Source organism: Molossus molossus, unplaced genomic scaffold (assembly GCF_014108415.1).
Source record: "Molossus molossus isolate mMolMol1 unplaced genomic scaffold, mMolMol1.p scaffold_m16_p_20, whole genome shotgun sequence".
In the NCBI taxonomy this organism is placed as follows: domain Eukaryota; kingdom Metazoa; phylum Chordata; class Mammalia; order Chiroptera; family Molossidae; genus Molossus; species Molossus molossus.
This window is the reverse complement of record NW_023425356.1, coordinates 24,846,486-24,874,122: the sequence shown is the minus strand read 5'-3', so window position 1 is coordinate 24,874,122 and position 27,637 is coordinate 24,846,486. Positions and strand designations below refer to the sequence as shown.

Below are 27,637 nucleotides of genomic sequence, written 5' to 3'. Positions count from 1 at the left end.
CCCAGCCACCCTCCATCGCTGCACCCTCCCCTGCCTTCCCCACCCCTTCTAAGGGTAAGCCTACGTGCATTCATCTCTGGATTGGACCTGTTTAAACTTGGTCAATATTTACCTCTGGGTCCCATAAAGCAGAGAGGCTCCTAGAGGGGCAGTATCTGGAGCCCGGCAGAGGCAGGGCCATTGGAGGAGCTGGGGGTGGGGTGGCAAAAGGGTACTTAGGTAGGTAAGGATTTCCCATCCTGAATTGGCTGGCAACAGACCTGGAGTTTTAGAAACAGCTTAAACTTTATCAAAAAGAGGAAATTAAACATCAAGAGGCTAATTAAATCTCTTTATTATTGCTTAATAATGTGGTGAATTGGGTGGCTGTTCGCAGCCTCTTCTCAGCAACCAGATGGAACTGGTGCAGGAGTGCCTACAGGCCTTGTGCTGCCCTCGAGCAGCTCCACACAGGCACTGCTCCCAGCTGACCTTGCGTGGCTAGAGTTGTTCTGGGTTATAAGCCATGCCAGAGCTTGGAGCGAGTGACAATGGAAGTGGGAGCTCCATCCCATCTTCTTTCTGCCACCTTTCCAGGGGCTGCCCCCCACCCCCGAAAGTCCCTTGTGATGGCCAACCTTTATTGTTGCTGAGTCTTGAGTCTCTGTGGGTCTGGAAATTAAAGGGGAACTTCCTGCCCCGAAGGAGGGTCAGAGAACACTCTTGTTTCAGGCAGCAGCCCATTTTACAGATGAGAAAACGTACAGAGAAATAAAATAACTTACCCAGTTCCCTCAGAGCTAGAATGTGAATCCAGGTGAAGCCCCTGGGGGAGCGAAGGAGACTAGCACCACTTTCCATGCTTTCCACTGTGCCAGCCCCACCTTCAGCCTCTTCACCCCTTTTCTGCATCTCTCACCTCACTGTGCCCCACCCACATCCTTGACTTGTCATTATCTTCACTTTCCCTCTAAATCCTGACTTAAGGAGAGACACACACAGACTTCCAGCCAACACCAGGGTTTTACACTTGGGGCTTGGCTGGTACCAGGGATCCATATGGCATCTTCCTGCAGGGGAACTACAGCTTTTGCAGCTGAGGTGTTTGAAGCCACCAAGTGTCTGTGGGCACCACTGAGAGGATAAAAGGGTGGAGATGGTCAGGGAAGGAGGAAACTTTTGGCCCTGGCACCAGAGAAAGACAAGTGTATATCCTGTTTGAGATGAGAGGCCGGAAAGACAGGCAGAGGGAGATAAGCTAGGTCCTGACTTCTGATCCATGAATCTAGAACCCCTTAGGTAAAATTTCCTGGAATTCTCACAGGAGGCAGAGGTGGCACAAAGAATGCTTTTGTCCACACTGAACTGGAGGTGGAATTGGGATAAAGAGTCAAACAATTTGGGGATGATCCAGATGTTTATTTTTATTTATATGTATTTATTTAAATCCTCACCTGAGGATATTTTTCCATTTATCTTCAGATAGAGTGGGGGAGAGAGAGAGAGAGAGAGAGAGAGAGAGAGAGAGAAACATTGATGTGAGAGACACACATCGACTGGTTGCCTCCTGACTCTGACCAGAACCTGGACCAAATCGCAACCAAGGTACGTGCCCTTGACCAGAATCGAACTTGAGACTCTGGTCTGCAAGCCAACGCTCTAACCACCGAGAAAACCAGTCAGGGCCAGATGTTTATTTTTAGATCCTCTTCTTTCCTACCTCCAAATGGAGACTAAGCTTTGTCATACCCAGCCCTGTCTTGGGCCTGGCCTCCCCTATTCCACCACACCCAGATCGGGATTGAAGATCAGACTTTCCATAAGGGCATTGCATCTTGACAGACAGGCCGCCTCTCCCTAGTACCTTCACCCAAGTAGTCCTTTGTCCAAGTTGGCAAGCGTGGCAGAAGGGCCACTCTCCTGGGGAGGTGCTCTCCCCTGCCTGCCTGCCTACATCCTTTAAGCCACCTGCTTCATCCAGCCTCAGTTCTGGGGCCACAGCCATGCTCAAAGATCCATGAAGGTGTCTGCCAGGGCCTGTCAGGGCTCCTGCCGTAGGAGACAGAACAGCACAGGGTTGAGGCAGCTGTTGCTGTGTGCCAGGCAGGTGGTGACAGGGAAGACATAGGTATAGATGGTGTAGAAAGTGCTGTCCCATGGTACCAGGTCAAACTTCACCAGGACACCCCACAGTGTAGTGGGGAACCAGTAGAGGAAGGAGGAGACCACCAGGATGCAGACAGAGCGGGCCATGACGCTGCTGTCCTGCCATCACCATCACTGCCGCCACAGAAAGGCCAGCCACAGCAGGTCGCTGGGGGTGATTATGCCCTCTGCAACTGGTAGGTCCCCAACCAATACCTGCTGGAGAAGCACAGCAGGCACAGACGCACACCCCACACCTCCCCCTCTAAAAATAAACATCTGGATCATCCCCAAATTGTTTGACTCTTTATCCCAATTCCACCTCCAGTTCAGTGTGGACAAAAGCATTCTTTGTGCCACCTCTGCCTCCTGTGAGAATTCCAGGAAATTTTACCTAAGGGGTTCTAGATTCATGGATCAGAAGTCAGGACCTAGCTTATCTCCCTCTGCCTGTCTTTCCGGCCTCTCATCTCAAACAGGATATACACTTGTCTTTCTCTGGTGCCAGGGCCAAAAGTTTCCTCCTTCCCTGACCATCTCCACCCTTTTATCCTCTCAGTGGTGCCCACAGACACTTGGTGGCTTCAAACACCTCAGCTGCAAAAGCTGTAGTTCCCCTGCAGGAAGATGCCATATGGATCCCTGGTACCAGCCAAGCCCCAAGTGTAAAACCCTGGTGTTGGCTGGAAGTCTGTGTGTGTCTCTCCTTAAGTCAGGATTTAGAGGGAAAGTGAAGATAATAACAAGTCAAGGATGTGGGTGGGGCACAGTGAGGTGAGAGATGCAGAAAGGGGGTGAAGAGGCTGAAGGTGGGGCTGGCACAGTGGAAAGACTGCCATGGGCACTGTCAACAGGGCAGCTGCCACCCACACTGCCAGGGTGGCCATGCAGGCCCAGAAGAGGGAAAGGTGGGTGCCTGGTCCTACAGTCATCGCCACCACCCAGTATTGAGCAACACTCAGCACCATGTTGAGGAAGATGCTGGCATAGATGTTGAAAACAGTGGCCATCAGAACCATCTTGCAGAGGGTACCTCCAAAGGACCAGTGGAAATCCAACTCACCTGTCCAGAAAGAGAAAATGAGTGCCAGTCCAGGTCTGCCAGAGCCAGGTTGAAGACAAAAGTGTCAGACAACAGGCAAGGGGCTCACCAAGCACAGTTACCCAGCACCCACAGCACAGCCAAATTTCCTAGTAATCCAATTGCTCCTACAAGCCCATAGGTCAGGGCAACCACAATCCTCAGGGAAGGCATCACAGCAGCATCCACACTCAGCACACTGCTGGCAGAAATACTGATCCAGAAAGTAGGCAGGGTGGCAGAGGTGTTGGGTGTGGGTATCTCAGGGCATCAGAGGATACAGTGTTGGACAGTGGAGCCAGCCTAGTGCCAGACTGGCAGTGGATACCTGGGGCTCTCAGCAGGAGGCTCCAAACCTCAGAGGGCAGGGTGTGGATGGAGCAACCCACCCCATCCCTGTTGGTCATGATTGGTGGTGGGTGGGGCAGGGTAAGAGAGGGCCAGACATTGGTGTGTGTATATGTGTGTGTGTGGGAAGGGCTTTATGTGGTAGAGAGGGAGGAGAGAAGGGAGAATTTCCCCACCATGAAGAGCAGCTCCAAGCCTCCACCCCAGGGAGAGAACCAGAGATACCCCATCGCAGGGATAACGGGAAACAAACTGCAGCTTCTCTTCCTACCAGTGTGCAGGACCCCCCTTCTCTGCAGACAGTGCTTCCTTAGGGCCTGGGAGGGGGCATTTGGCAGGGAATCAGAATGGGTGTCTGAGAGAGAGAGAGAGAGAGAGAGGTGTTCTGGAGCCCAAATCTGGTATTCACTCAATTGCATGTCTTTGGGTGAGTTACTTTATCCCCCTGAGCCTCAGTTTTTTGCTTAAAATGTTCAGATAAGTCTGTGCTTCACAGGACTGGTGTGATGATTAGATAATATGTGTAAAAACAAAGCACTTTGTATGTTGATATTTCACAAATGATTATTATTTCAAAGAAAAGTTTGGGGTGTTTGTGGTGGAAGGGAGCAGAGTACTAAGCAATTACCACCAAGCCCAGGGAACAGTGCCAATTAAAACACAGGTTTAATTCAATGCAGCAGCAAGTGACCTTGAGGGCAGGGAGGGAAAGGGGAGAAGTCACAGCTTCCTGTTCTCTTCCTACTGGGAACAGCCTGAGAGGACCTGAGTGGACTTGGGCATGCCCTCACTTCTGTTCCTGATCCTGTTAACTTCTATCACTTCACGGCCTCTGCACCTTTGCTGCTCTAGTCTATGGAGTCAGAAGTCCACAGCATCCCCCACTCTCTTCTCCAATCCCAAACCCTATTTCAGAGCTGTGGATCCTGAGATACACCCTCACCACACCTCATCCTGTCTCCCCATGATCTCAGTCCTAACAGGAAAAGTGCTTCATCGGGCCCTCCCTTTTTGTGCCCATATCCCTACCCTTCGCAGAATTTGCTGTGATGGGGCAAAAGGGGTGGGAGGTAGGTAGAGAGAAGAGTGAGGCTTTTTCAAGGATTTCAAAATATTCAACACCTTCCTGGCCTCTGCCAACTAATTACAATGTTTGATGCTCAGTTCTCTTAGAGTTCTGGGGGAGGAGAGGGGCTCTTCAGGACACTAAAGCAGCAGTGGGTTTAATGAACCCTAAGAGATCCAGACGAATGCCAGGATGTTTGGGTTTTTCAGCAAGGAACTGGGTGGCAGAAGAGAACTGTCCAGCCCAAGTTCAGATGAATCCCACGGGTTACCTCCTGGCCTACAGAACTGCCCATGTTTACTCTTTCACCCATCCAGGAGTCATCTTGCCAATCCAGCAGTGAAGGTGTCTACTTAATGCATTAGACTTATTTTCTCTTGGCTTGGAGAAAAAAATGCTGGGTCAGAATTCCAGAGTTCTGATATCCATTTGAAATATCTGGTCCTCTGATCATTTCTTTCTTTCTTTCTTTCTTTTTTTTTTTTAACCTTTATTCATTTCTAATCTAAATCCTTTCCTTTGCTCTAGCAACACCCACTTGTGGTTATATAGAGAAATAATGCCACCAGGTGGCCAAGTCTAAGAACTTCATTTTGTGCCCTTTCATTTTTCTAGAATTTTGTTGGTTCATTCATTGATTCTTTCTTTTTTCCTTCCTTCTCTTGCATTATTATTTTTTTTGACATATAAACTATTTATTAACAGATGAAGCATACAGATTTTTTTTTTGGTACGTGCCCTTAGCGGGAACTGAACCTTGGACTCTCTGGTCTGCAGGCCAACGCTCCAACCACTGAGCCAAACTGGCCAGGGCTCTCTTGCATTATTAATTCATACACTAATTATAGTATTCCCTGCCTTTGGGAAGCTTCTAGGCTGCAGAGGGAAACAGAATGTGGACAGAGGGACAGTGACAGTAAAGCATGGCAGAGTAATCCAGAGGAAGGGTGCTTGGTCTCAGCATAATTTCCCTTAGCATCTTTAAATGACTGACATCCCACTGCCAGTGATCTCTGCTTACTCTGAAAACCAGCCTGAGAATTTTCAAAAAGGAAAAATTCTAGTTGTGCTTTCAAATGACAAATTAACGTACAGGACTTCCGCTCCTAAAGGTAAAGAGCACAGTCACACATCTGTCACGTAAAACCCAAACTGATGTGTGACCCCAAAGGGGTGTATGTAAAATTCCCAAGTACCACAGGCAAAGAGGCCAAAAGTTTTCTATGTCAAAAATATATAAATAAATTGCCCTGGCTGGTTTGGCTCAGTGGTTAGAGCTTCGGTCTGTGGTCCAGAGAGACCCGAGTTCGGTTCCCACTAAGGGCATGTACCTCGGTTGCAGTTTGTCCCCAGCTCTGGTTGGGTTGTGCGGGTGGCAACCACTCGATGTGTTCCTTTCATGTTGATGTTTCTCTCTCTCTCTCTCCCTCCTACTCTATCTGAACAAAAAAAGAAAAAATGTCCTCGGGTGAGGATAAAAAAATATATATATATAAAGCCATATATAGCAGTAGTTCCTTATGTCACAATGGATTGTACAGTATCTAAGTTCCCCTTTTCCTTTTTTTTTTTTAATCCTCATCTGAGGATATTTTTACATTTACAGTCATCCCTGGCCACTTCGCGCTTCCAAGGTTGCGGCTTCACTCTACTGCAGTTTACTATACTATATTGTACTGTATTTGAAAAAAACATGATAGAGGGAAGCCGTGACCGTGGAAGCGCAAAATGGCGAGGGACAGACTGTATAGTAAAGAAAGAATCCTACTTTGTGGAAATTCATTTATTGTGGTAGAGTCTGGAACTGATTAACCATGATAAACCAGGGCCGACTGTATCTTCAGACAGAGTGGGAGGGAGAAAGAGAGAGAGAGAGAGAAACATCGGTGTGAGAGAGACACAACAATTGGTCACCATGCACATGACCCAGCCAGGACCGGGGACTAACCGCAACAGAGGTACATGCCCTTGGTAGGGATCAAACCTGGGACTTTTTGGTCTGCAGGCTGATGCTCTAACCATTGAGCCAAACTGGCCAGGGCTTCTTTCTTTTTTTAAAATACGTTTTTATTGATTTTTAGAGAGAGAGGAAGGGAGCGAGACAGAAACATCATGTGAGAGAGAAACATGGATTGGCTCTCCTGCATGCCCCCTACTGGGGATGAAGCCCACAACCCGGGCATGTGTCCTGACTGGGAATCAAACCAGGACCTCTCAGTCCATGGGATGATGCTCAACCCACTAAGCCACTCTGGCCAGGCACAAAATAATGTTTTATATTACTCATTACTTGGTATGTAATTGCTTTGACCTAAGTTGTTTTCTAAAATTTTCCTGTTTGTGCCCAGCCAGTGTGGCTCAGTGGTTGAGCACTGACTCGTGCACGAAGAGGTTGCCAGTTTGAGTCACAATCAGGGCACATGCCCAGGTTGTGGGCCAAATCCCCAGTGGAGTCATGCAGGAGGTGGCCAATCGATGTTCTCTCTCATTGATGTTTCTTTTTCCTTTAAAAAATTTTTTTTTCTTTATTGATTTTTAGAAAGAGAGGGAGAGAGAGAGATAGAAACATCAATGAGAGAGAACATCAATTGGTCGCTTCCTGCATGCCCCACACTGGGGATAAGGCCCCCAACCGGGGCATGTGCCCTGACCAGGAATCGAACTGGTGACCTGTTGGTGCATGGGTTGACGCTCATCCATCCACTGAGCCACACTGGCCGGGCTCTAATCGATGTTTTTATCTCTCTCTCCCTCTCCCTTCCTCTCTCTCTAAAAACAAAAAATAAATAAAGAAAAAAAATTTTTTTTTTCCCCTCACCCCAGGACATTTTTCCTTTTTTTTTTGTTTAGACAGAGTGGGAGGGAGAGAGAGGAAGAGAGAGAGAGAAACATTGACGTGAAAGGAACACATCGAGTGGCTGCCACCTGCACAACCCAACCAGGGCCAGGGACAAACTACAACCGAGGTACGCGCCCTTAGTGGGAACCGAACCCGGGTCTCTCTGGACTGCAGGCCGACGTTCTAACCGCTGAACCAAACCGGCCAGGGCAAGGAAAAAAATTAATAAAATTTTCCTGTTTGCATAACTGAGGAGGAAAATGTGCAATAATCTTTCAAAAAATAACTTCTAGCCCTGGCCGGTTTGGCTCAGTGGTTAGAGCATCGGCCTGCGGTCCCGAGAGACCCGGGTTCAGTTCCCGCTAAGGGCATGTACCTTGGTTGCAGTTTGTCCCCGGCCCTGGTTGGTCATGCGGGTGGCAGCCACTCGATGTGTCCCTTTCACATCGATGTTTCTCTCTCTCTCTCTCTCCCTCCTACTCTATCTGAACAAAAAAAAAAATGTCCTCGGGTGAGGATTAAAAAAAAACACCAAAAAAAAAAACTTCTAATAATAACTTAAAGAAGTATTAAACATAATCATTTTTGCTTTTTCAATTTATAATTTAAATTGACTTATTAACATAAAAATTCAACTTCCAAATACAGAAAATATGATTTTTAAAAATCTCAAAATTATATCTAGAAATAAATGATAAAGAATTATTAACCATTCAACAATTAGACTAAAACAAATTTAATAACATGAGCCTTGCCTAGCCGGTGTGGCTCAGTGGCTGAGCGTCAACCCACAGACCAAGAGGTCACCTGTTTGATTCCTGGTCAGGGCACATACTCAGATTGTGGGCCTGATCCCCAGTGAGGGGCAAGCAGGAGGCAGCCAATCGATGTTCTCTCTAATTGATGTTTCTATCTCTCTCTCACTCTCCCTTCCTCTCTCTCTAAAATCAAGAAAGAAAAATAAATAACATGGGCCTTGATTCCATATATTATACATACATATATACTTACACAAAAATTATATGTGTGTGTATGTGTGTGTGTGTGTATATATATATATATATATATATATATATATAGTAATATATACAACCAGTCTTATTTTTGAAAATTAAAGAAAGCTAGTTTCTCTTTCAAAAATATTTAATGGCTCAGCTGGTGTGGCTCAGTGGTTGAGTGTTGACCCATGCACCTAGAGGTCACCGGTTCGATTCCCAGTCAGGGCACATGCCCAGGTTGTGGGCCAAATCCCCAGTGGGAGGCATGCACAAGGCAGCCAATCGATGTTCTCCCTCAATGATGTTTCTATCTCTTTCTCCCTCTCCCTTCCTCTCTCTTTAAACTCAGTAAAGAAAATAAAGGTTAAAAAAAAATGTAATGGCGCCCTGGCAGGTTTGGCTCAGTAATTAGAATGTAGGCCCTTGGACCAATGAGTCTTGGGTTCAATTTCCGGTCAAGGGCACGTACCTCGGTTGCAGTTCATCCCCAGCCCTGGTCAGGGTTGTGTGGGAGGCAACCAGTAGATGTGTCCTTGTCACGTCAACGTTTCTCTCTCTCCTTCTCTCTTTCTCTCTCCCTCCCTCCTACTCTATCTGAAGATAAATAGAAAAATATCCTTGGGTGAGGATTAAATATGTGTGTGTGTGTGTGTGTGTGTGTGTACACTTAAAAAAAAGTAAAGCAGAAACAAATGCTAAAGTCTCTTTTATAAACTTTTATATATTTAGAACTACTTTATAGTATTGAGCAAAAAGCAGGCTGATGTATTTATTTCTACATTTTTCAGAGCTAAAGATGGTGTGTGGATAACAACATCACAGAGAAGTCATAAGTAGAAGCTGGTTTTTAATTTGTTTTGTTTTTAATTTTTTTTTAATAGATTTTTAGAGAGAGAGGAAGAGAGAGGGAGAGAGAGACAAAAACATCGATGAGAGAGAACATCAATTGGCCACCTCCTGCATGGTCCCAGCTGGGGATTGAGCCCACAACCTGGGCATGTGCCCTGAATGGGAATCGAACCAGCAACCTCTTGGTACATGGGTCAACGCTCAACTACTGAGCCACACTAGCTAGGCATGGTTTTTAATTTGTTTTGCCAATTTTGCTCTCATTTCAGAACCAAAATTATCATTAAATTAACCCTCAACTAGATGTTGGGATGCATTAGTAAAATGTACAAAAACTAGTCATGTAAAAAAAAAGTAGTATATTAAAATTCCATTCAGTGCTTGTAATGCAAAAACATCCTATATAAATGACACTACTTCCCTGGCTGGTTTGGCTCAGCAGTTGGAACGTCAGCCTGTCAACCAGAGAGTCCTGGGTTTGGTTCCCGCTAAGGGCATGTACCTCAGTTGCAGTTTGTCCCCAGCCCCAGTTGGGATCCTGTGGGTGGCAACCAGTCGAGGTGTCTCTCTCACATCGATGTTTCTCTCTCTCTCTTTCCCCTCTCTCCTGCTCTATCTGAAGATAGATGCAGAAAATGTCCTTGGGCGAGGATAAAAAAATTAAAATAATAAATGACACTACTCATATGTGCGCAAACATGTATGTACTAAGTTAATATGAAGTCACAAATTCATATGCTGCACTTATGCATACTTCAGAGAAAAATAAAGATAAAACTAGAGTAGTAATGGTTGATCCCTTTGTACATGAAGTGTATTGTGTAACAGAGAAATTTAAATCCACAAACTTCTGTCATATATATTCACACTATTTATAAATGTATCTGATCTCAGACAGAATACATGCTTCCATAAGGAGAAATTGAAATAGTGATTCATACCCTGGCCAGTGTGGCTCAGTTGGTTAGAATGTCGTCCCCATCGAAGGGTTGCAGGTTCAATTCCCAGTCAGGGCACATACCCAGGTTTCAGATTTGATCCCCGTCCGGGTGCATATGGAAGGCAACCACTCAATGTTTCTCTCTAACATTGATGCTTCTCTCTTTCTTCTCTTCCCTCTATAATCAATGAAAAATATATCCTTGGGGAGAATTTAAAAAAAAAAGAAATAGTGATTCACAAGAAATCGCTGAAAGCCATATTATAGAATCTAATCAAGAAGCACATGTTGCCCTGGCCGGTTTGGCCCAGCGGTTAGAGCATCGGCCTGCGGTCCGGAGAGACCCGGGTTCAGTTCCCGCTAAGGGCATGTACCTTGGTTGCAGTTTGTCCCCGGCCCTGGTCGGTCGTGCGGGTGGCAGCCACTCGATGTGTCCCTTTCACGTCGATGTTTCTCTCTCTCTCTCTCTTCCTCTCTCTCCCTCCTACTCTATCTGTGCAAAAAATGGAAAAATGTCCTCGGGTGAGAATAAAAAAAACAAAAACAAACAAGAAGCACATGTTATGCTATAAATGTTTGTTGATCTGTAAGTTTTATAAATTCTGCCCAAATTCTACAAATAAAAAAGCTCTGAGGCCCAGCCGGTGTGGCTCAGTGGTTGAGTGTCAACCCATGCACCAAGAGGTCGCTGGTTCGATGCCCAGGTTGTGAGTCCAATCCCCATTGGGGGGCATGCAGGAGGCAGCCAATTGATGTTCTTTCTCATCGATGTTTACATCTCTCTCTCCCTCTCCCATCCTCTCTCTCTAAAATCAATAAAGAAAAAAAAAAAAAAAGCTCAAAGGCAGAAGATCTTTTACCTCATTTCTATAGCTAAAATATATTTAATATCTAAATAGTAATTGTGGTGTATCTATCATTCTATACTCGGTTCATTCTTGGTTATTATAATACTCAATTAAATATTAATGCTTTTTTATGGCTTGGGACATATTCTTTATAATATTATACTATGCACTACCATGAATAGAAAGTAATTAACAGATGAAGCGGTTATAAATGCAAATAAGAGAACCATGTTCCCTTCAAATAAGAAAAAAGAAACAAAATAAACTATGGACATATATATGTTTCCTTCTAACACTATCTACTACAGAAGGCTTAAAGATGACTAGTTTGTTTATTCAATGTTAAATAAGTTGGATATATAAAGTTAACTTCTGACTTAATTTAAAGTATTTGGAATATTTTGCAGAGCCTATTTTAACTGTTTCAATTACCTACATACCAAAGTTGTATGGTGTTACCTGATTAAATAGGACAATAGCAACCCTCAAAACCAGTACCAGCCTGGCAAACAGCATTGCATTTAGGTGATATACAGAATCAATCATCCTAGGGATTGTATGGTCATAGTATGGCGTCTTTACATGTTCCATATTATTGCTACATAATGTTTTGAGGTGACAGAATGGTAAACTATTAAGAGCTGTCCCATAAAAAGATATATTCTGAAACAGCACTATCACTTAGCTGCTCCTCAACAAAAATGGGACTTTGAAAGAATTATCTTCAGAAGTATTTCTTAAAATACATTGAAAGATGATATTTTTTATTATAGTTTTTCTTTTTTAATCCTCACCTGAGGACATTTTTGCATTTATCTTCAGATAGAGTGGGAGGGAGAGAGAGAGGAAGAGAGAGAAAGAAACATCCATGCGAGCGAGACACATTGATTGGTTGCCACCCACACAACCCCAACAGGGACTGGGGACGACTGCAACTGAGGTATGTGCCCTTAGTGGGAACCGAACCCAGAACTCTCTGGTCAGCAGGCTGATGCTCTAACCTCTGAGCCAAACCGGCCAGGGTCATTTCTTCAACTTCTTAGTAAATTCAGAGGAGATATACATATTCTGATAATGATGGCTTCATTATGGTTAAACTCCATACTCATTTCAAACTTCTAGACTTCATAAAGTAGGTCATGTAGCTCCTTAAAATATTCATTTTTTAAAGCATGGAGTTAAAGGTTTAGCATATTAGACTCCACTATCAAGGTGTATCTATGTATCATCAGTCCACATACATTACATACATAAAAACACATACAATAGCATGCACACATAGTATTAATAATTTAAAAACAGAATAGCTATTGTGTACACTTGAAGCATTTGTAGGCATTTATACGGCTAGATTCCCTCTCATATTATAGGTATCCTACTAATACAGTTGTCCCTCGCCACTTCACGCCTCGATGTTCACAGCTTCACTCTATCGTGGTTTTTTCAAATATACTGGCTCAGCAGTTGGAGCACTGGCCTGCAGACCACAGAGTCCCGGGTTTGGTTGCTGCTAGGGGCACGTACCAAAAAACAAACAAACAAAAAAGTCGATTGAGACAGTGAAAATGATACAGTGTGCACTGGTTGTCTGAGTCAATTATACACCCCTGTATTACAATTACAATTAAAATTACTTACATATGGACTGTAGGCCTATGTATTCGAGCACCCCTGCAAATTCTTCAATGCCGGTGCAACTGCTCGACCACTCCTTGTGTGTGGGCAATAACTTTTTTCCAAAAAATCGGGTGTGGTGAAACCAAGCCAATTAGAGCGTGCTGTTCACTGAATGGCTATCCTATCCTCTTCCTATCCTGGCCACTGATTGGCTCAGCCTCATGCAAGTTCATTTCCTTCATACATGCTTCTACATCGCTATGCATCAGAAGCATCTTTGCTCTTGAGTTTGCGATTTCTGAGAACTGTTATCTAAGCCCCACGATCCTAAACGTGCTGCTTCTTCCAAGCCTTCTGACGATGAAGCACCAGAGGAAGATGCTTACCATCCAGGAGAAGGTGAAACTCTTGGATATGACCAAAGATGGCAAGAAAATTGTGGAGGTTGCTCGCCATTATGACTTGAATGAGTCTACCGTTTGCTCCATCCATAAAGATGAAAAGAACATATGTGCAACAACTACTGTCTCTTTCAACAAGGAAGCAAAGCGCGTCGTAACAAGTCATAGTAATTTCATAGTGAAAACGGAGTCTGCCCTAGCCGTTTGGATCAGCGACAGTAGCAAGAAAAACATTCTGTTGGATTCGCTGGTCATCCAGGAGAAGGCGAGGCATCTCTATCAGCGCTTTATGGCGGATGAACCTCAACCAGGACTCTCTTCTGCAATGTTCATGGATTTCATGGCGAGCAATGGTTGGTTCGAGAAGTTCCAGAAGAGGTATCATCTGAAGAGTGTCGTTCTTCATGGAGAAGCTGCCTCTGCTGACCAGCCTGTAGCAGAGGACTACATGAACAACACATTCCAGAAGATCCTTGAGGAAGGCAAGTATCATCCAGAACACGTGGATGAGCTGCTGGAGACACATTTGGATCCCTTAACTGATGAGGATCCGGTGGAGATGACTAAGTCTGTGAGTGAGGAGGAGGAAGAGCAGCCAGAGGTTCCTGGGGGTCAGGAGGAGGAAGCATCTCTCTTACACTTGAGCATCTCTCGCAAGTCGTGAGAACTATTAAGGTAGTACACGACATGATTGACAAATGGGCCGCACAAATGATGCATGCATTGCGGTTCCAGAATGCACTTGATGGAGCGAGAGAACCCTACAAAAGCCTCCTCACGCATATGAAAAGACAGCACCAGCAACTGCCTATCACGATGTTCTTTAGCTGCGCACCCAGACACCCACTGCCTACTCCTTGTGCTCCTTCAGTGGAAGAAGATGACGATGCACCTGCTGAAGACACTGCACCACCTGAAGACTCTCCTACTGAGGTCGTGCCTTCAGAGGAGCAGTAACCTTGCTCTTCTTTGCTGTGCAGTACATCTCTTCATCTTCGTTGCTTCATCATCAAACAAGTTGCACTACTTTCATAGGTTAATGGTTGTGTGTAAGAACTGTGTGTGTGTAATTAAATGTACAATAATAACAATATGATATTTGTAATGTCTAATATGTCTTCTCGTATTTTGTCTAATATATTGGGTAACACGAGTGTAATGGTGACTAGAGGGTGTTATTTCATGTCTAGAGGGCTCTAATAATGTTAAAAAGTGTATTTAGAAGGTTGTAAACAAGTTTTCTATGCTCTGTGAAAATACTGGATTTATAAATAAAAAATCCTACTTTGCAGAAATTCATTTATCACGGTCGAGTCTGGAACTGATTAACCGTGATAAATGAGGGCTGACTGTACCTCAAAATTTCACAAATCAGCCCTGGCCAGTTTGGCTCAGCGGTTAGAGCGTTGGCCTGCGGACCAGAGAGTGCTGGGTTTGGTTCCCACTAAGGGCACGTACCTCGGTTTCAGTTTGTCCCCGGCCCCGGTTGGGGTCATGTGGGTGACAACCACTCAATGTCTCTCTCTCACGTTGATGTTTCTCTCTCTCTCTCTCTTCCTCCTTCTCTCCCTTCTGCTATGTCTGAAGGTAAATGCAAAAGTGTCCTCGGGTGAAGATAAAAAAAAAAAATTACACAAATCAAAATATGTTTCATTTGTTCAAACAATACCTCACTAATTATGTAGTAGAAAGTGTCATCCTTACTCATTCAGGAACTAAAATAGTGGTGGATTCTTGGAGAAGAAGTGGTGTGGAATAATTTCCCTATCAAGAAACTGTTGTCTTGGAATGTTACATCTTATAGAAAAGCAGTTTGTTTGTTTTTTATCAGTTGCATTATAATCAAATATATAACCATACTACTTAAAAATTTGTCATTTATAGCCCTGGCCAGTTTGGCTCAGCGGTTAGAGTGTTGACCTGCGGTCCCGAGAGGCCGGGGTTCGGTTCCCGCTAAGGGCGCGTACCTCGGTTGCAGTTTGTCCCCGGCCCTGGTTGGTCGTGCGGGTGGCAGCCACTTGATGTGTCCCTTTCACATCGGTGTTTCTCTCTCTCTCTCTCTGTTCCTGTCTCTCCCTCCCACTCTACCTGAACAAAAAGGAAAAGTGTCCTCGGGTGAGGATAAAATAAATAAATAAATAAAAATTTGTCATTTATAGACTGTCATTGTTTTACTCTCATGCATTTGCAGAGATATTACATCTTTAGAAAAATCCATGAAAAGAACTCTGACCTACTCCAAATTACAGGTTTCTAAGCAGGTCATAGCTTTGAACTGGGTAAAGATTTATAGAACTCTAAGGAATAACTAAATTCATGCAAATACTGGCAAATAATCAGAATAAACAAAAAATTGCTTATAGGATTAAAGAAAGTAAAAATAATTATTCCTATGATTCTATTTTAAATATTGCTAATTTTTAAATATTTTTGTTTTCCAAATATAAAGAAAACTAAAAGAAAACATTCTGTATTATTATCAATCAGTCATTAACAAGGTTATAGGGACAAATAAATTAGTAACATTCATTTCACAGTGTACTCCCAGGAGACAGGTTTCAAAGACCACAAATGACAACCAGAAAATTTTTGTCCATTGAAAAAGAAGTTAATTAAAGACTCTCCAACAGTATTGTCCTTACCTTAACATGTGCCTAACCACAAATGGACATCTGCCCCTGTTTCTGACGCTCACCTCCATCTACAGTGGAGATCAAAGACTTTAAAAGGATGAGTCCTGGCTGGTTAGGCTCAAGGGTTGGAGCTTTGGCCTGTGGACCAGAGTCCTGGGTTTGGTTTCCGCTAGGGGCAGGTACCAAAAAAAAAAAAAAAAGACTTTAAAAGGATGAGAAGCTACTGACCACAGAGGCAGACAACTATCCCAAGACATAAACAAGGCCTGTATGCTCACAAATTAACGCTGCTCAGTGGTTTGAACGTTGGCCTGCGGACCAAAGGGTCATGGGTCCCCTTCTCGGTCAAGGGCATGTACCGAGGTTTCAGATTTGATCCCCAGCCCCCGTTGGGGTCCTGTGGGAGGCAACCAACTGATGTGTCTCTCGAATCAATGTTTCTCTCTCTCTCTCCCTCCCTTCCTCCCTTCCACTTTCTCTGGAAATCAATGAAAAAATATCTTCAGGTGAGGATTGACAACAAAACAAAACAAATAGCAGTGAATAAAAAAGAGCAACATATAATTAACTTAATAAAAAAGTTACAGTAGCCCTGGCTAGTTTGGTTCAGCGGTAGAGCGTCGGCCCATGGACCAAAGAGTCCAAGGTTCGATTCCGGTCAGGCATGTACCTCAGCTGCAGTTCGTTCCTGGCCCTGGTCAGGGTCCTCTCTTACCTTGATGTTTCTCTCTCTCTCCCTCCCACTCTGACTGAAGATGAATAGAAAAATATCCTCAGGTGAAGATTTAAAAAAAAGTTATAGTAATACATATAAAGGGTTTTTTAGTTGGCTGGGATGCTTGTTCTCCTCAGACCCTTTCTTGTCTAGTTTAGACATTTTCTATTCTTAATCAATGTCAGTGTTTTAATACTACTGCTTTTGTTACTGGTATGTAAATGTTATACTACGCTTAAAAAAAGGGGGGGCCCAGGTCCTTCTGAGAGAGGCCCCCAAGAAACAACAAAAACAAACAAAAAAACACCTTACGACAAGTAACAAAAGAATGGGATCATGATAGCTCAAAAATTAGAAAATAATCCAGAATATTTTTTAACAAGGACATATAGAATCTTACTGCTTCCCATTCACCTACCTTTTTATTATATATATTTTTCTTTATTTATTTTAGAGAGAGGAAGAGGGAGAGATAGAAACATCAATGAGAACATCAATTGGCTGCCTCCCACATGCCCCTTACTGGAGATTGGGCCCACAACCTGGGCATCTGTCCTGACCGGGAATTGAACCAGCGACCTCTTCGTGCATGGGTTGACACTCAACCACTGAACCACACCAGCTGGGCACCCTTTTTATTTTAAATAATAATAATAATAATAAGTCTACCTTGAATGCCATCTAAGGTTATGGTCTTCCCCATCTCCAACAGTCCACCCTGTTCAGCAAGACAAATACCAACTCTGAGACTTCCTAGAAATGAGCCTTCCTAGTGGGATCTCTTATCCAACCAAAAGGTTGGTCATTAGTGCATCCTTTGGATTGATTTATGACCAAAAGGGGACGTGAGGACAAAAAGGGGCCACATGCTAACCTGACAAGCTCAGGGAAGGCCTGCATGGTGGCCTTGCAAACTCAGACCTAAAATAACCACAAAAAATGGTCTGAAATGAAAACTCTTGAACTAAAAGCAGTTTATGGCAGGTAGTCATGTCCTAGGCTGACATCTTCCCTGACAAAGGTCAGTCTTTACCTTAACAGAGCCTATTGTCTTTTTGCATCTACGATAACATATCTTTGGAATGTCAAAATAATTTTCTTTTCCAGACCCCTCAAAGCATAAGCACCACTATGTGGAGACCACAAATCCCTTCATAGTTACTAAATTAATTATTGACTGTTAACTATCCTGTACCCACCTATATAAAACATACACATTTCTATCATTTTACTTTTCATCCAACCCCAGAAGTTTCACCTACTTTGCTTTCTCCCACCTCTCTACTCTTTCACCAGTGGATTCCATGTTAACTCACTTGCATCTTCTCTTTTAATTAAAATGTATAAAATACAAAGCTGCCATTCTCTGAAACATTATCTGAATCCACTGAAATTGTACTTCCTGGCAACTGTCAACAGCTTGGCTCAAAGAAACTCACAAAAATTCTCTATAAATTTAAATGTTTCTAACACCGACAGGACAAAGCATTTTCCTTTTCCTAAATAGGTAACTGAAACACCAAGTGGGCAAAAGTGCCAAGAAGCTCCACCCCCGCTCAGGCCGGGATTCCACGCTAATATACTCAATCTGGGGAGAAACCGGTTTAAGTGCCTCACTCATGCGTATTATCAAGTAGGTTACCAACTTGCCCACAACAAAGATGGATTCTCCCCGCCTCAATTTCGCCTTAATAAGAGGGTTAGTAACCATCTTTCTCGGGGGCAAGGCCCGAACAGGAAGGTCACACCCTACCAGTCTCAGATAACGCCAGACGCCTTGAAATCAACGAGAGTCCAATCGGAATAGACGTTTTAACCGGAACCTCGTTCCTCACGACCGGAAGAGACTTGCGTAAGGGCGTTGGGGGCGGAAGTGACGGGAAAGTGCTTGTGGGGTAGTTGGCGGGTGGTTGAGCATAGCCGGTCGCCATGTCCGCGGGGAGCGCGACACATCCTGGAGCCAGCGGGTAAAGCTTCGCGGGCGAGGGAATCCAGCGAGCAGGGGCACAGGAGATGCGGAGGGACCATGGGAGCTGCATATGGGTGGAGGGGCGCTTAAGTGGGAAGTGTACTATTGGAGGGCCGGATTGTTGAGAAGGGTGGTGAGCAAACCTGGGGCCCCTGAGAAAGACCGGCGAGGATCACAGGGGTTGGAAAGCGGGGACTTTTGGAAGGACGAGCCAAGGGAAAGGCGAAAACGAGGGCATATGGGACAGAATGAAGTCTTTTGATAGGAATGACGGAAGAGAAAGGAAGTCCATCCTGGAAAAGGGTTGCAGAGTGAGGATTTGGGGAAATATTGTAGTAGTTGTCTATTTAAGATTGTATTTTCAAGCACCGATAAGAGATTCGAAGGTGTTAGAGGAGATAGTATAAATTAAAGCTTTTAGCGGCCTGTTTTTTTTTTTTTACTTATTGTAGGCGCCGCAGCAAATGGGACCAACCAGCTCCAGCCTCCCTTCTCTTCCTCCCACCGGCGGCCCCAGGTGGGGAGGTTACCAGCAGTGGGGGAAGTCCTGGGGGTACCACAGCTGCTCCCTCTGGAGCCTTAGATGCTGCTGCTGCTGTGGCTGCCAAGATCAATGCCATGCTCATGGCCAAAGGGAAGCTGAAACCAACTCAGAATGCTGCTGAGAAGGTATTTGAAGTTGAAGGGACTCAGTTAATTGCAATTTTAATTTTAATAGGGGTTATTTTGTAAACCTGTAATCTCACAATCATTTGTGTTAATGAAGGAGAAAACAGGGGTAAAGTAATTAAAAGATCATTTAGTTTTGGAATGTATCAGATATTTATTTGTCATTTGTTTTTACGAGGAAGTTTTGGTTGGGTTGATTATATTTATGGACCAAATAGCTTGTTTTGTCTGTTCACTTAGTTCAGCCTAAGTTTATCTATATAATCATGTAAAGCAGTGGTGTAATATGTTTTTTTATACATGTACATTTTCCCTAAAGCCAAAAGAGTTAAAATAAGTGAGCTTTCAAGTGTCTCTAATTATAATCTATAGATCCAACTTTTAAAAATTCTTTTATTCATTTATTGATTTGAGAAGAAGAGGGAGAGAGAAAAAGAGGGAGGAAGTGGGAGAGAGAGAAAAATATTGACTTGTTCCACTTATTGATGCATTTGTTGTTTGATTCTAGTATGTGCCCTGATGGGGGATCAAACCTGAAACGTTGATGTATCGGGGTAGATTAAACTTTTTAATGACTGTCTAACTAAAGTTCAATTACACATTAAATAAAAGAATAACTGATACATGGGTAGTTTTGTTGTTTTCACACAAATTGAGGACATTATTTGTTCATTTTATAAAATCCCTGGTATAAATAGAATCTTACAGCTAGAATGGATATGAACTTGGAAACCTTTAACTTAATTGCCATAGAATGCAAGAATCTTCCTATAGGATAATGAGTTTATAGTGACTATATTGGCAGAGTGCATGCTTTGCACTTAAAAGAAAAAATCCTGCTCTGGCTGGTTTGGTTCCGCTGTCAGAGCCTCGGCCCGAGGACCAGAGAGTCCCAGAGAGTCCCAGGTTCGCTTCCCACTAAGGTCATGTACTTCAGTTGCAGTTTGTCCCCAGCTCCAGTTGGGGTAGTGCGGGTGGCATCCAGTTGATGTGTCTCTCCCACATCAATATTTTCTCTCTCTTCCTCCCTGTCTCCCTCCCACTCTATCTGAATGCAAAGATATCCTCTGGTGAGGATTTAAAAAAAAATTCTTACAACAATTCTATGGAATGAGTTATTGTTACCAGTTTACAGATAAGGAAAATTAAACTCGTGAATGTAAAGTAACTTATCCAAAACCTGTTGGCACAGGTGTCTACTTCAGAGTCACCTCGTACAATTGGATGTTTATCAGCTTTTGTTTGAAAGCCCTCTAGAGTTGTAGAGTTTAGTGTGTTTCAAGGCAGCCCATTCCACTGTGATTATAATTTCAAAATTTCTTTTGGCTTAAATTTGCCATCCTTGGTGCCTGTGAAGAGATGAGTTCTGTATTTGAAAATGCAATGAATGTGAGGTAATGGATATGTTAACTAGCGTGTTTGTGGTCACTATTTCGCAATGTATACATGTAGCAAAACATTGAGTTGTACATCTTCAGTATATACAATTTTTATTTTTTAATTATATCTCAATAAAGCTGGAAAAAAGAAAATGATATTCTTTGTTAGCCTTCTAATTTATCAGTAGATAGATCATTAGAATGTTTATCAGTAGGCCATAACCTATCTGCATACTTCAATATTCAAGTTCTCTAGAATCGGTGAGAACTATCAGTGAATTGGAAGTTTATCATTCATTGTATATTTATGGTTTGCAACGATTGTGTGAGTCAATTATCTTTTTCTACGATCTAAAAAGAAATTTAGCCCTGGCCGGTTTGGCTCAGCGGTTAGAGCATCGGCCTGCGGTCCTGAGAGACCCGGGTTCGGTTCCCGCTAAGGGCGCATACCTCGGTTGCAGTTTGTCCCCGGCCCTGGTTGGTTGTGCGGGTGGCAGCCACTCGATGTGTCCCTTCACATCGATGTTTCTCTCTCTCTCTCTCTGTTCCTCTCTCTCCCTCCCACTCTACCTGAACAAAAAATGGAAAACTGTCCTCGGGTGAGGATAAAAAAAAAAAAAAAAAAAAAAAAAAAAAAAAAAATAAAAAGAAATTTAAAAAATTTTGTTTTTACCAGTTTTTAATTTTTTTTAAATGTTTTTGTTGATTTTTTTAGAGAGAGAGGAAGGGAGAGAGAGATAGAAACATTGATGCAAGAGAGAAACAATGATTGGCTGCTTCCTGAATGCCCCCCACTGGGGACTGAGCCCACAAGCAGGGCATGTGCCCTGACTGGGAATACAGTGGGGACCTCTCAGTCAATGGGACGATGCTCAGTCCCCTGAGCCACACCAGTGGGTTACAAGGAAATTTTTTTAACTTTATTGTTGAATGTATTAAAGATGCCCCCCCTCTTTTTTTTAAAAGACGTTTTATTTTTTATTTATTTATTTTTTATCCTCACCGAGGACATTTTTTCGATTTTTGTTCAGATAGAGTGGGAAGGAGAGAGAGAGAGAGAGTGAGAAACATCGATGTGAGAGGGACACATCAAGTGGTTGTACCCACACTACCCAACCAGGGCCTGGGACAAACTGCAACTGAAGTACATGCCCTTAGCTGCAACCCAACCTGGGTCTCTGGACCACAGGCCAACACTCTAACCCCTGAACCAAATTGGCCAGGGCTCCCTCCTCTTTTTTTCCCATTGACTCCCTCCTCCCCTATCCTGCTCCCCTCCTACCTTCCCCACACTATTGTCTGTGTTCATTGGTTATGCATATATGCATATATGTTTTTTGGTTTATCTCATCCTGATCTCCCTCCCCTTCCCTTTGAGGTTCATCAGTCTAACAACCAATTTGTACTTCTTAATTCCTTCATCTTTTTCACCCATCCCCCCAGTCCCCTCCCATCTGGCAAGCAACAAAAAGTTCTCTGTATCTATGAGTCTGTTTCTTTTCTGCTTGTTCATTTTGTTTGTAGGTTCAGTTGATAGATATGTATTAATTGCCATTTTTATTGTTCATATTTTTGTTTTGTTTGTTTGTTTGTTTTTTGGTATGTGCCCCTAGCGGGAACCGAACCCGGGACTCTCTGGTCCGCAGGCCAACGCTCCAACCGCTGAGCCAAATCGGCCAGGGCTGTTCATGGTTTTTTTTTGTTCTCCTTCAAGAAGACCCTTCAACATTTCGTATAATGCTGGTTTGGTGGTGATGAACTCCTTAGCTTTTTCTTGTCTGGGAAACTCTTTATATGGCCATCAAGTCTAAATGATAGCTTTGCAGGATAGAGTAATCTTGGTTGTAGGTGCTTACTTTTCATCGCTTTGAATATCTCTTGCCATTCCTTTCTGGCCTGCAAAGTTTCTTTTGAGAAATCAACTGGCATAAAAGGAAATATTAAAAGGATACTGAGGAAGAGGGAATGCTCCTTGAATATTAAAATTCTTAATACTGATGTTAATTATTTAGACATTTTTTTCTCTAAAAAGTAATCTTTAAAATGATAAATGAACTAAATGAACTCAGCAGGAGACAGCATGGTACATAAATACTGGATTTAGAATCTGAATACCTATGTGTGAAACCCAGAATCCCCAGTTACTGGTTGGGTGGCTTTGACAGATGAGCTTCAGTTTTCTCATCTGTAATGTGGTTGATATTATATACCAGTGCAGAAAAGTCCTGCAATTACTAGCTACATGTGGCTATATAAATTTGAATTAAAAATAAAATTTAAAATTGGTCTTGCTAGCCACATTTCAAGTGCTCAGTAGACATGGCTAGTGGTACCCATATTGGACTGCCAGCTAGAGAACACTTACATCATCACAGAAAGTTCTTTTGGACAACACTGATATGTACCTTTAAAGGAAGCCATAAGGATTCAGTGGGATAAGATGTATGATGCCTACTGAAGGGGACTAAACAAAGGTAAGGAGATACTGTTGTGTCTATTTAGTTTGCCTCTAGATTTAGAAAATGTATCTAATACACAAAGAAATAAACTGTATTTTACCTTCCTTGAGCAGATTTGTTAAACATTGGTCCAGGGCAGCTAAAGTTGGGGAGGGCTGTGTTGAGAATAAAATTTTTTCAGATGACACTAAAATCCAACCATCTGGAGTTGCCTGTAATTTAAATTGAGAGAAATCAGCTCAGGTTTTAGGATCTTATTTGGCTTTTCTCCCAATTTCTTTGTTCTTCCTTAAGAGAGAGTAATGGGCCCTGGCTGGTTTGGCTCAGCTGTTAGAGCTTCGGCCCACAGACCAAAGAGTCACAGGTTTGATTCTGGCCAAGGGCATGTACCTCCGTTGCGGTTCATCTCCAGCCCTGGTTGGGGTCATTCAGGAGGCAACCAATCAATGTGTCCCTCTTACATCGATATTTCTCTCTCTCTCTCTCTCTCTCTCTCCCCCCCCCTCCCACTCTAGAAGATATTTGAGAAAATATCCTTAGGAGAGGATTTAAAAAGAGAGAGAGAGAGTAAGGCAATGGAATGTTAATTAGATGCAATTTAAGGATTTTTAAAATTGATTTGAGAGAGAGAGAGAAACATTGATGTGAATTGATTTTAGAGAGAAGGAGGGAGAGGGAGAGAAATACCAATCAGCCCTGGCCAGTTTGGCTCAGCGGTTAGAGCGTCGGCCTGCGGTCCGGAGAGACCCGGGTTCGGTTCCCGCTAAGGGCACGTACTTCGGTTGCAGTTTGTCCCCGGCCCTGGTTGGTCGTGCGGGTGGCAGCCACTCGATGTGTCCCTTCACATCGATGTTTCTCTCTCTCTCTCTCCTTCCTCTCTCTCCCTCCCACTCTATCTGTACAAAAAATGGAAAAATATCCTCAGGTGAGGATAAAAAAAAAAGAAATACCAATCAGTTGCTTCCTGCATGTGCCCAGATGGGATCAGACCTGCAACCTGGGTATGTGCCCTGCAACCAATTGAACCACACTGGCCAGGGCCAATTTAAGGGTTTTGATATTGCAAGGATGGAATTAGTTGAATTTGATGTGTTGTGATTGTAGTGTTGGCACAAAGGCAACTTGCCATTACACATATGTGATATATGAATTGTGCGTTGTGCAATGAACTCTACACTGTATTTTACTACACATACCTAGCTAATTGAGCTGTAAAGCATCATGACTTGGCCCTTTTTCTTTTGGAGACAGCAGCTTCTAATCCATAGAGTTTCTGTAATTACACCATCATAAAAATACACACATGACCAAGGAGAAATCTGATGGCAGCCTTCAAGTAAATTGATTGTACTTGGTATCATTTTGGTGATGTTTTATTTGCTTGTTATTTCATTTATGAAGAAAGGCCAAGGATTGTTTCCAAGTATGTTTGCAGGAAGGTAAAGGGAATATAAGGAGGTGGCAGGACTTGGGAAGGTGTACTTGTAAATAGGGCATTTGAATGGTATTATTTTGTCATATAAACTTTTTAATCTTATTTCTCTTTTTGTAGCTTCAGGCCCCTGGAAAAGGCCTAACTAGCAGTAAAAGCAAGGATGACCTGGTGGTAGCTGAAGTAGAGATCAATGATGTGCCTCTCACATGTAGGAACTTGCTGACTCGAGGACAAACTCAGGACGAGGTGTGGAGTTGTTGGGCTTTGGGGAATGTGGCAAATGGGTGTGGTTTCAGAAAAATAAGACTATGAAATACAGACAAATGTGAGTCAGATATTTATTAGTGGATTTGGGTCATAGTCTCCAAAGTCAGGGTTGGGTTTGATTTAACTGCATAGGAACTTTTTAACGAAAGTAAAGAAAAAGATATGTATGAATTCTCTGGGTTAGTCTGAGTAGTAAACTATGGAACTAGAATTTCAGAGATCAGAGAGAACTCATTTCTGCCTTATTGGTGGAATAGATTGATGGGGAAAATCTATACTGCTACCTGTCATTGAAGTCAATCAATTGTCACATCATCTTTTAATATAAAGTTTCCTTTTTAGATCAGCCGACTTAGTGGGGCTGCAGTGTCAACTCGAGGGAGGTTTATGACTACTGAGGAGAAGGCCAAAGTGGGACCAGGGTGTGTATGCATATCCTCTACTTTGGGGAAGGGCTGGGTATACGACTCACATTAGCTTCATATTTTGTACTCTTAGGGAGTATGTGTGTTTGATTAGTAGCTTATGCAGTAGCTACTTTGGTTAGTAGATATACATGTATGTGTATATTTGTGTGTGTGTATACATATTTGCTTTATTGCAGAACTCAGGACATCTTTGACAGATAAAAGAAGTGTTGCAGTTACTCTCTTTTCTGTTGTGCTTTGGGTTTCTTTTTTCTGCAGTGTTTTTATTGAAGACAACAAGTTACACAAAAGTGTAAAAGAAGTATTTCCCCCTCAGTGAATGATGTAATCTTCAATACTTTGATGTAATCTTCCTTTAAAAAAAATTTTTTATCAGGCTTTTTAATGACTCTCTGATGACTACAAGATGTAGGTTATTCTTGTAAAGATTTATCTCAGTTTAGTTTCATCCCTTCCAGTATTCAATTTTATGAATTTTTGATCCTCACCCAGTGATAGGTTTTTATTGATTTTTCAGAGAGAGAGGAAGTGGGTGAGAGAGAGACATCGATGTGGGAAAGAAACATTAATTGGTTGCCTCCTATACTGATTCCCACTGGGGATCAAACCTGCAACCTAGGTATGTGCTGTGACTGGGAATTGAACACATAACCTTTTGGTGTATGGGACAGCGCTCCAACCAACTGAACCACCTGGCCAGGGCAAAACAACATTTTAACATTGGTTTAAACTAAATATAATCGGGAGGTCAAAAGTTGCTCCCCAAATCAAGAGTAAAGTTCAACTTTATATGTGCTGGTTGCTGTTTCAAACTTGTCTTTAAACACAGTTATTTTTGCCCTGGCTGATGTGGCTCAGTTGGTTGAGCATCATACTGTGCACTGAAAGGTTGCCGGTTTGATTCCCTGTCAGGGCATAGGTTGCAGGCTTGTTCCCTGGTAGGGGGCGTGCAAGAGGCAACCGATCCATATTTTGCTCTCGCATTACTGTTTCTCTCTCTCTCTCTCTCTCAAATTAAGAATGTGTGTATGTATTTTTTTAATCCTTACCCAAGGATATATTTCCATTGATTTTTAGATTGGGGGGGAGAGAGAGAAAGAAAGAAAGATCTATGTGTGGTCGAGAATTGAACTTGCAAATCTTTGGTCCAAGGGCCAACGATCTAATTGCTGAGCCAAACCGACCAGGGCAATAAAATATATTTTAAAAAATAAAGTTTTGTGGGTTTTTTTTGCCTATAGCTTTTTATTAGCTATATGGTTATTGATCACTTTTTTATTATTATCAAAATCTGAATCTAAGCCACTTTTACATTCGTAATTAAAGAGTCTTAGCTAGTGTGGGCCTTCAAAGAAATTTTATTTATGCTACCATCACTTTGTCCCCATTAATTTGAATAGCCAAGAGCACATTTGCTCATAACCTGTTGCACAACTAACGAAAAGGAATTCTGTTCTCAAACACTGAGTTATCTCAATTGACTAGATACTAGTATTCATGAGCTCATAAGAACAAATTTGATCCCCATGTGAGCCAGTTAACTTTAAGCAACCAGAAGAGTTTATTCATTCCCCCACTGTTAAACCATGCTCTTAGAAATTAGCAACAGCCATTTTACTATATAGTCCCTTTTACTTACTTAGAATCTTTAAATGTTACAAAGTAGTTTTGGTGACTCATTTAGCTCTTTCTTTGGTTATGACCAGTTTGGGATCATCATTTTATATTTGTCTTTATAGGGATCGTCCTTTATATCTTCATGTTCAGGGCCAGACACGGGAATTAGTGGACAGTAAGTAATGTTTTTGGCTCACGTCACTTTTTGTGAAAGGCAAAGTGCAGGGCTGTGTGTAATATTGTTTATCAACTACCCATGAATATACATAGGGGTTTAGAGAGTTTGGGAGCTGAACACTTGGGCCACCTATACAATAAATTAATACTTGAATAATTGAGTACTGGCCTATGTTTATCACTGGGTACTAGTCAGTTCATTCAGTTTTTTGGTATATTATCTTACTCTGTGTTTTTCCCTAGGAGCTGTAAACCGAATTAAAGAAATTATCACCAACGGGGTGGTGAAAGCTGCCACGGGGACAAGTCCTACTTTTAATGGTGCAACAGTCACTGTCTATCACCAACCAGCACCCATTACACAGGTGTCTCCTGCTGTTAGCCAGAAGCCTCCCTTCCAGTCAGGGGTATGTTTTGTGGAGAGATCATTAGCAGGTTTAGCATTTCTATAAAAAATGATATGTGCCAAATACAGAAATTTTGAAGAAAAAAAATAAAATCCTGAGAGTTACCCACTATTGATCATATTAATGAACCATTTAGAGTATGCACATTGTACATTTGACGTTAGTGGTTTGAATTTATATTTGTAAACTTGATGGTAACTGGAGGACTAAGAAGGCTGAGTCTGATGAAGCAAGGCTCTGCTGATACAATCCTCCTAGAAAAAAGGGTTGGAGAGAGCGGTCCTATTTGGAGAATATTATAGGGCTCACTGTACTACCCAACATTCTACTCCAGTTTTACTGGAAACCGTCTTTGCTATAATTTAAAAAAA

The 27,637-nt window shown here is 42.7% G+C and overlaps 2 protein-coding genes and 1 non-coding gene across 3 annotated transcripts in view; 2 read left to right on the top strand and 1 right to left on the bottom strand.

Moving 5' to 3' along the window:
* Nucleotides 1-1,938: 1,938 nt before the first annotated feature.
* On the bottom strand, nt 1,939-18,390 carry RXFP4 (relaxin family peptide/INSL5 receptor 4). The gene is given in 5 exon segments (XM_036273259.1): nt 1,939-2,312; nt 2,315-2,403; nt 2,947-3,220; nt 3,223-3,466; nt 18,295-18,390. Coding segments are annotated over 5 exon segments (1,077 nt in total).
* KHDC4 (KH domain containing 4, pre-mRNA splicing factor) overlaps nt 18,355-27,637 on the top strand; it is a 21,646-nt gene continuing 12,363 nt past the window's right edge. Inside the window, exons 1-6 of the mRNA XM_036272986.1 lie at nt 18,355-18,426; nt 18,881-19,097; nt 24,488-24,616; nt 24,980-25,059; nt 26,805-26,857; nt 27,103-27,266. Of these exons, the coding sequence (XP_036128879.1) occupies nt 18,389-18,426; nt 18,881-19,097; nt 24,488-24,616; nt 24,980-25,059; nt 26,805-26,857; nt 27,103-27,266 (681 nt within the window). The 5' untranslated portion in view covers nt 18,355-18,388. The remainder of the gene's footprint in view (nt 18,427-18,880; nt 19,098-24,487; nt 24,617-24,979; nt 25,060-26,804; nt 26,858-27,102; nt 27,267-27,637) is intronic.
* Nucleotides 27,464-27,592, top strand: LOC118638057. The gene has a single exon (XR_004961023.1).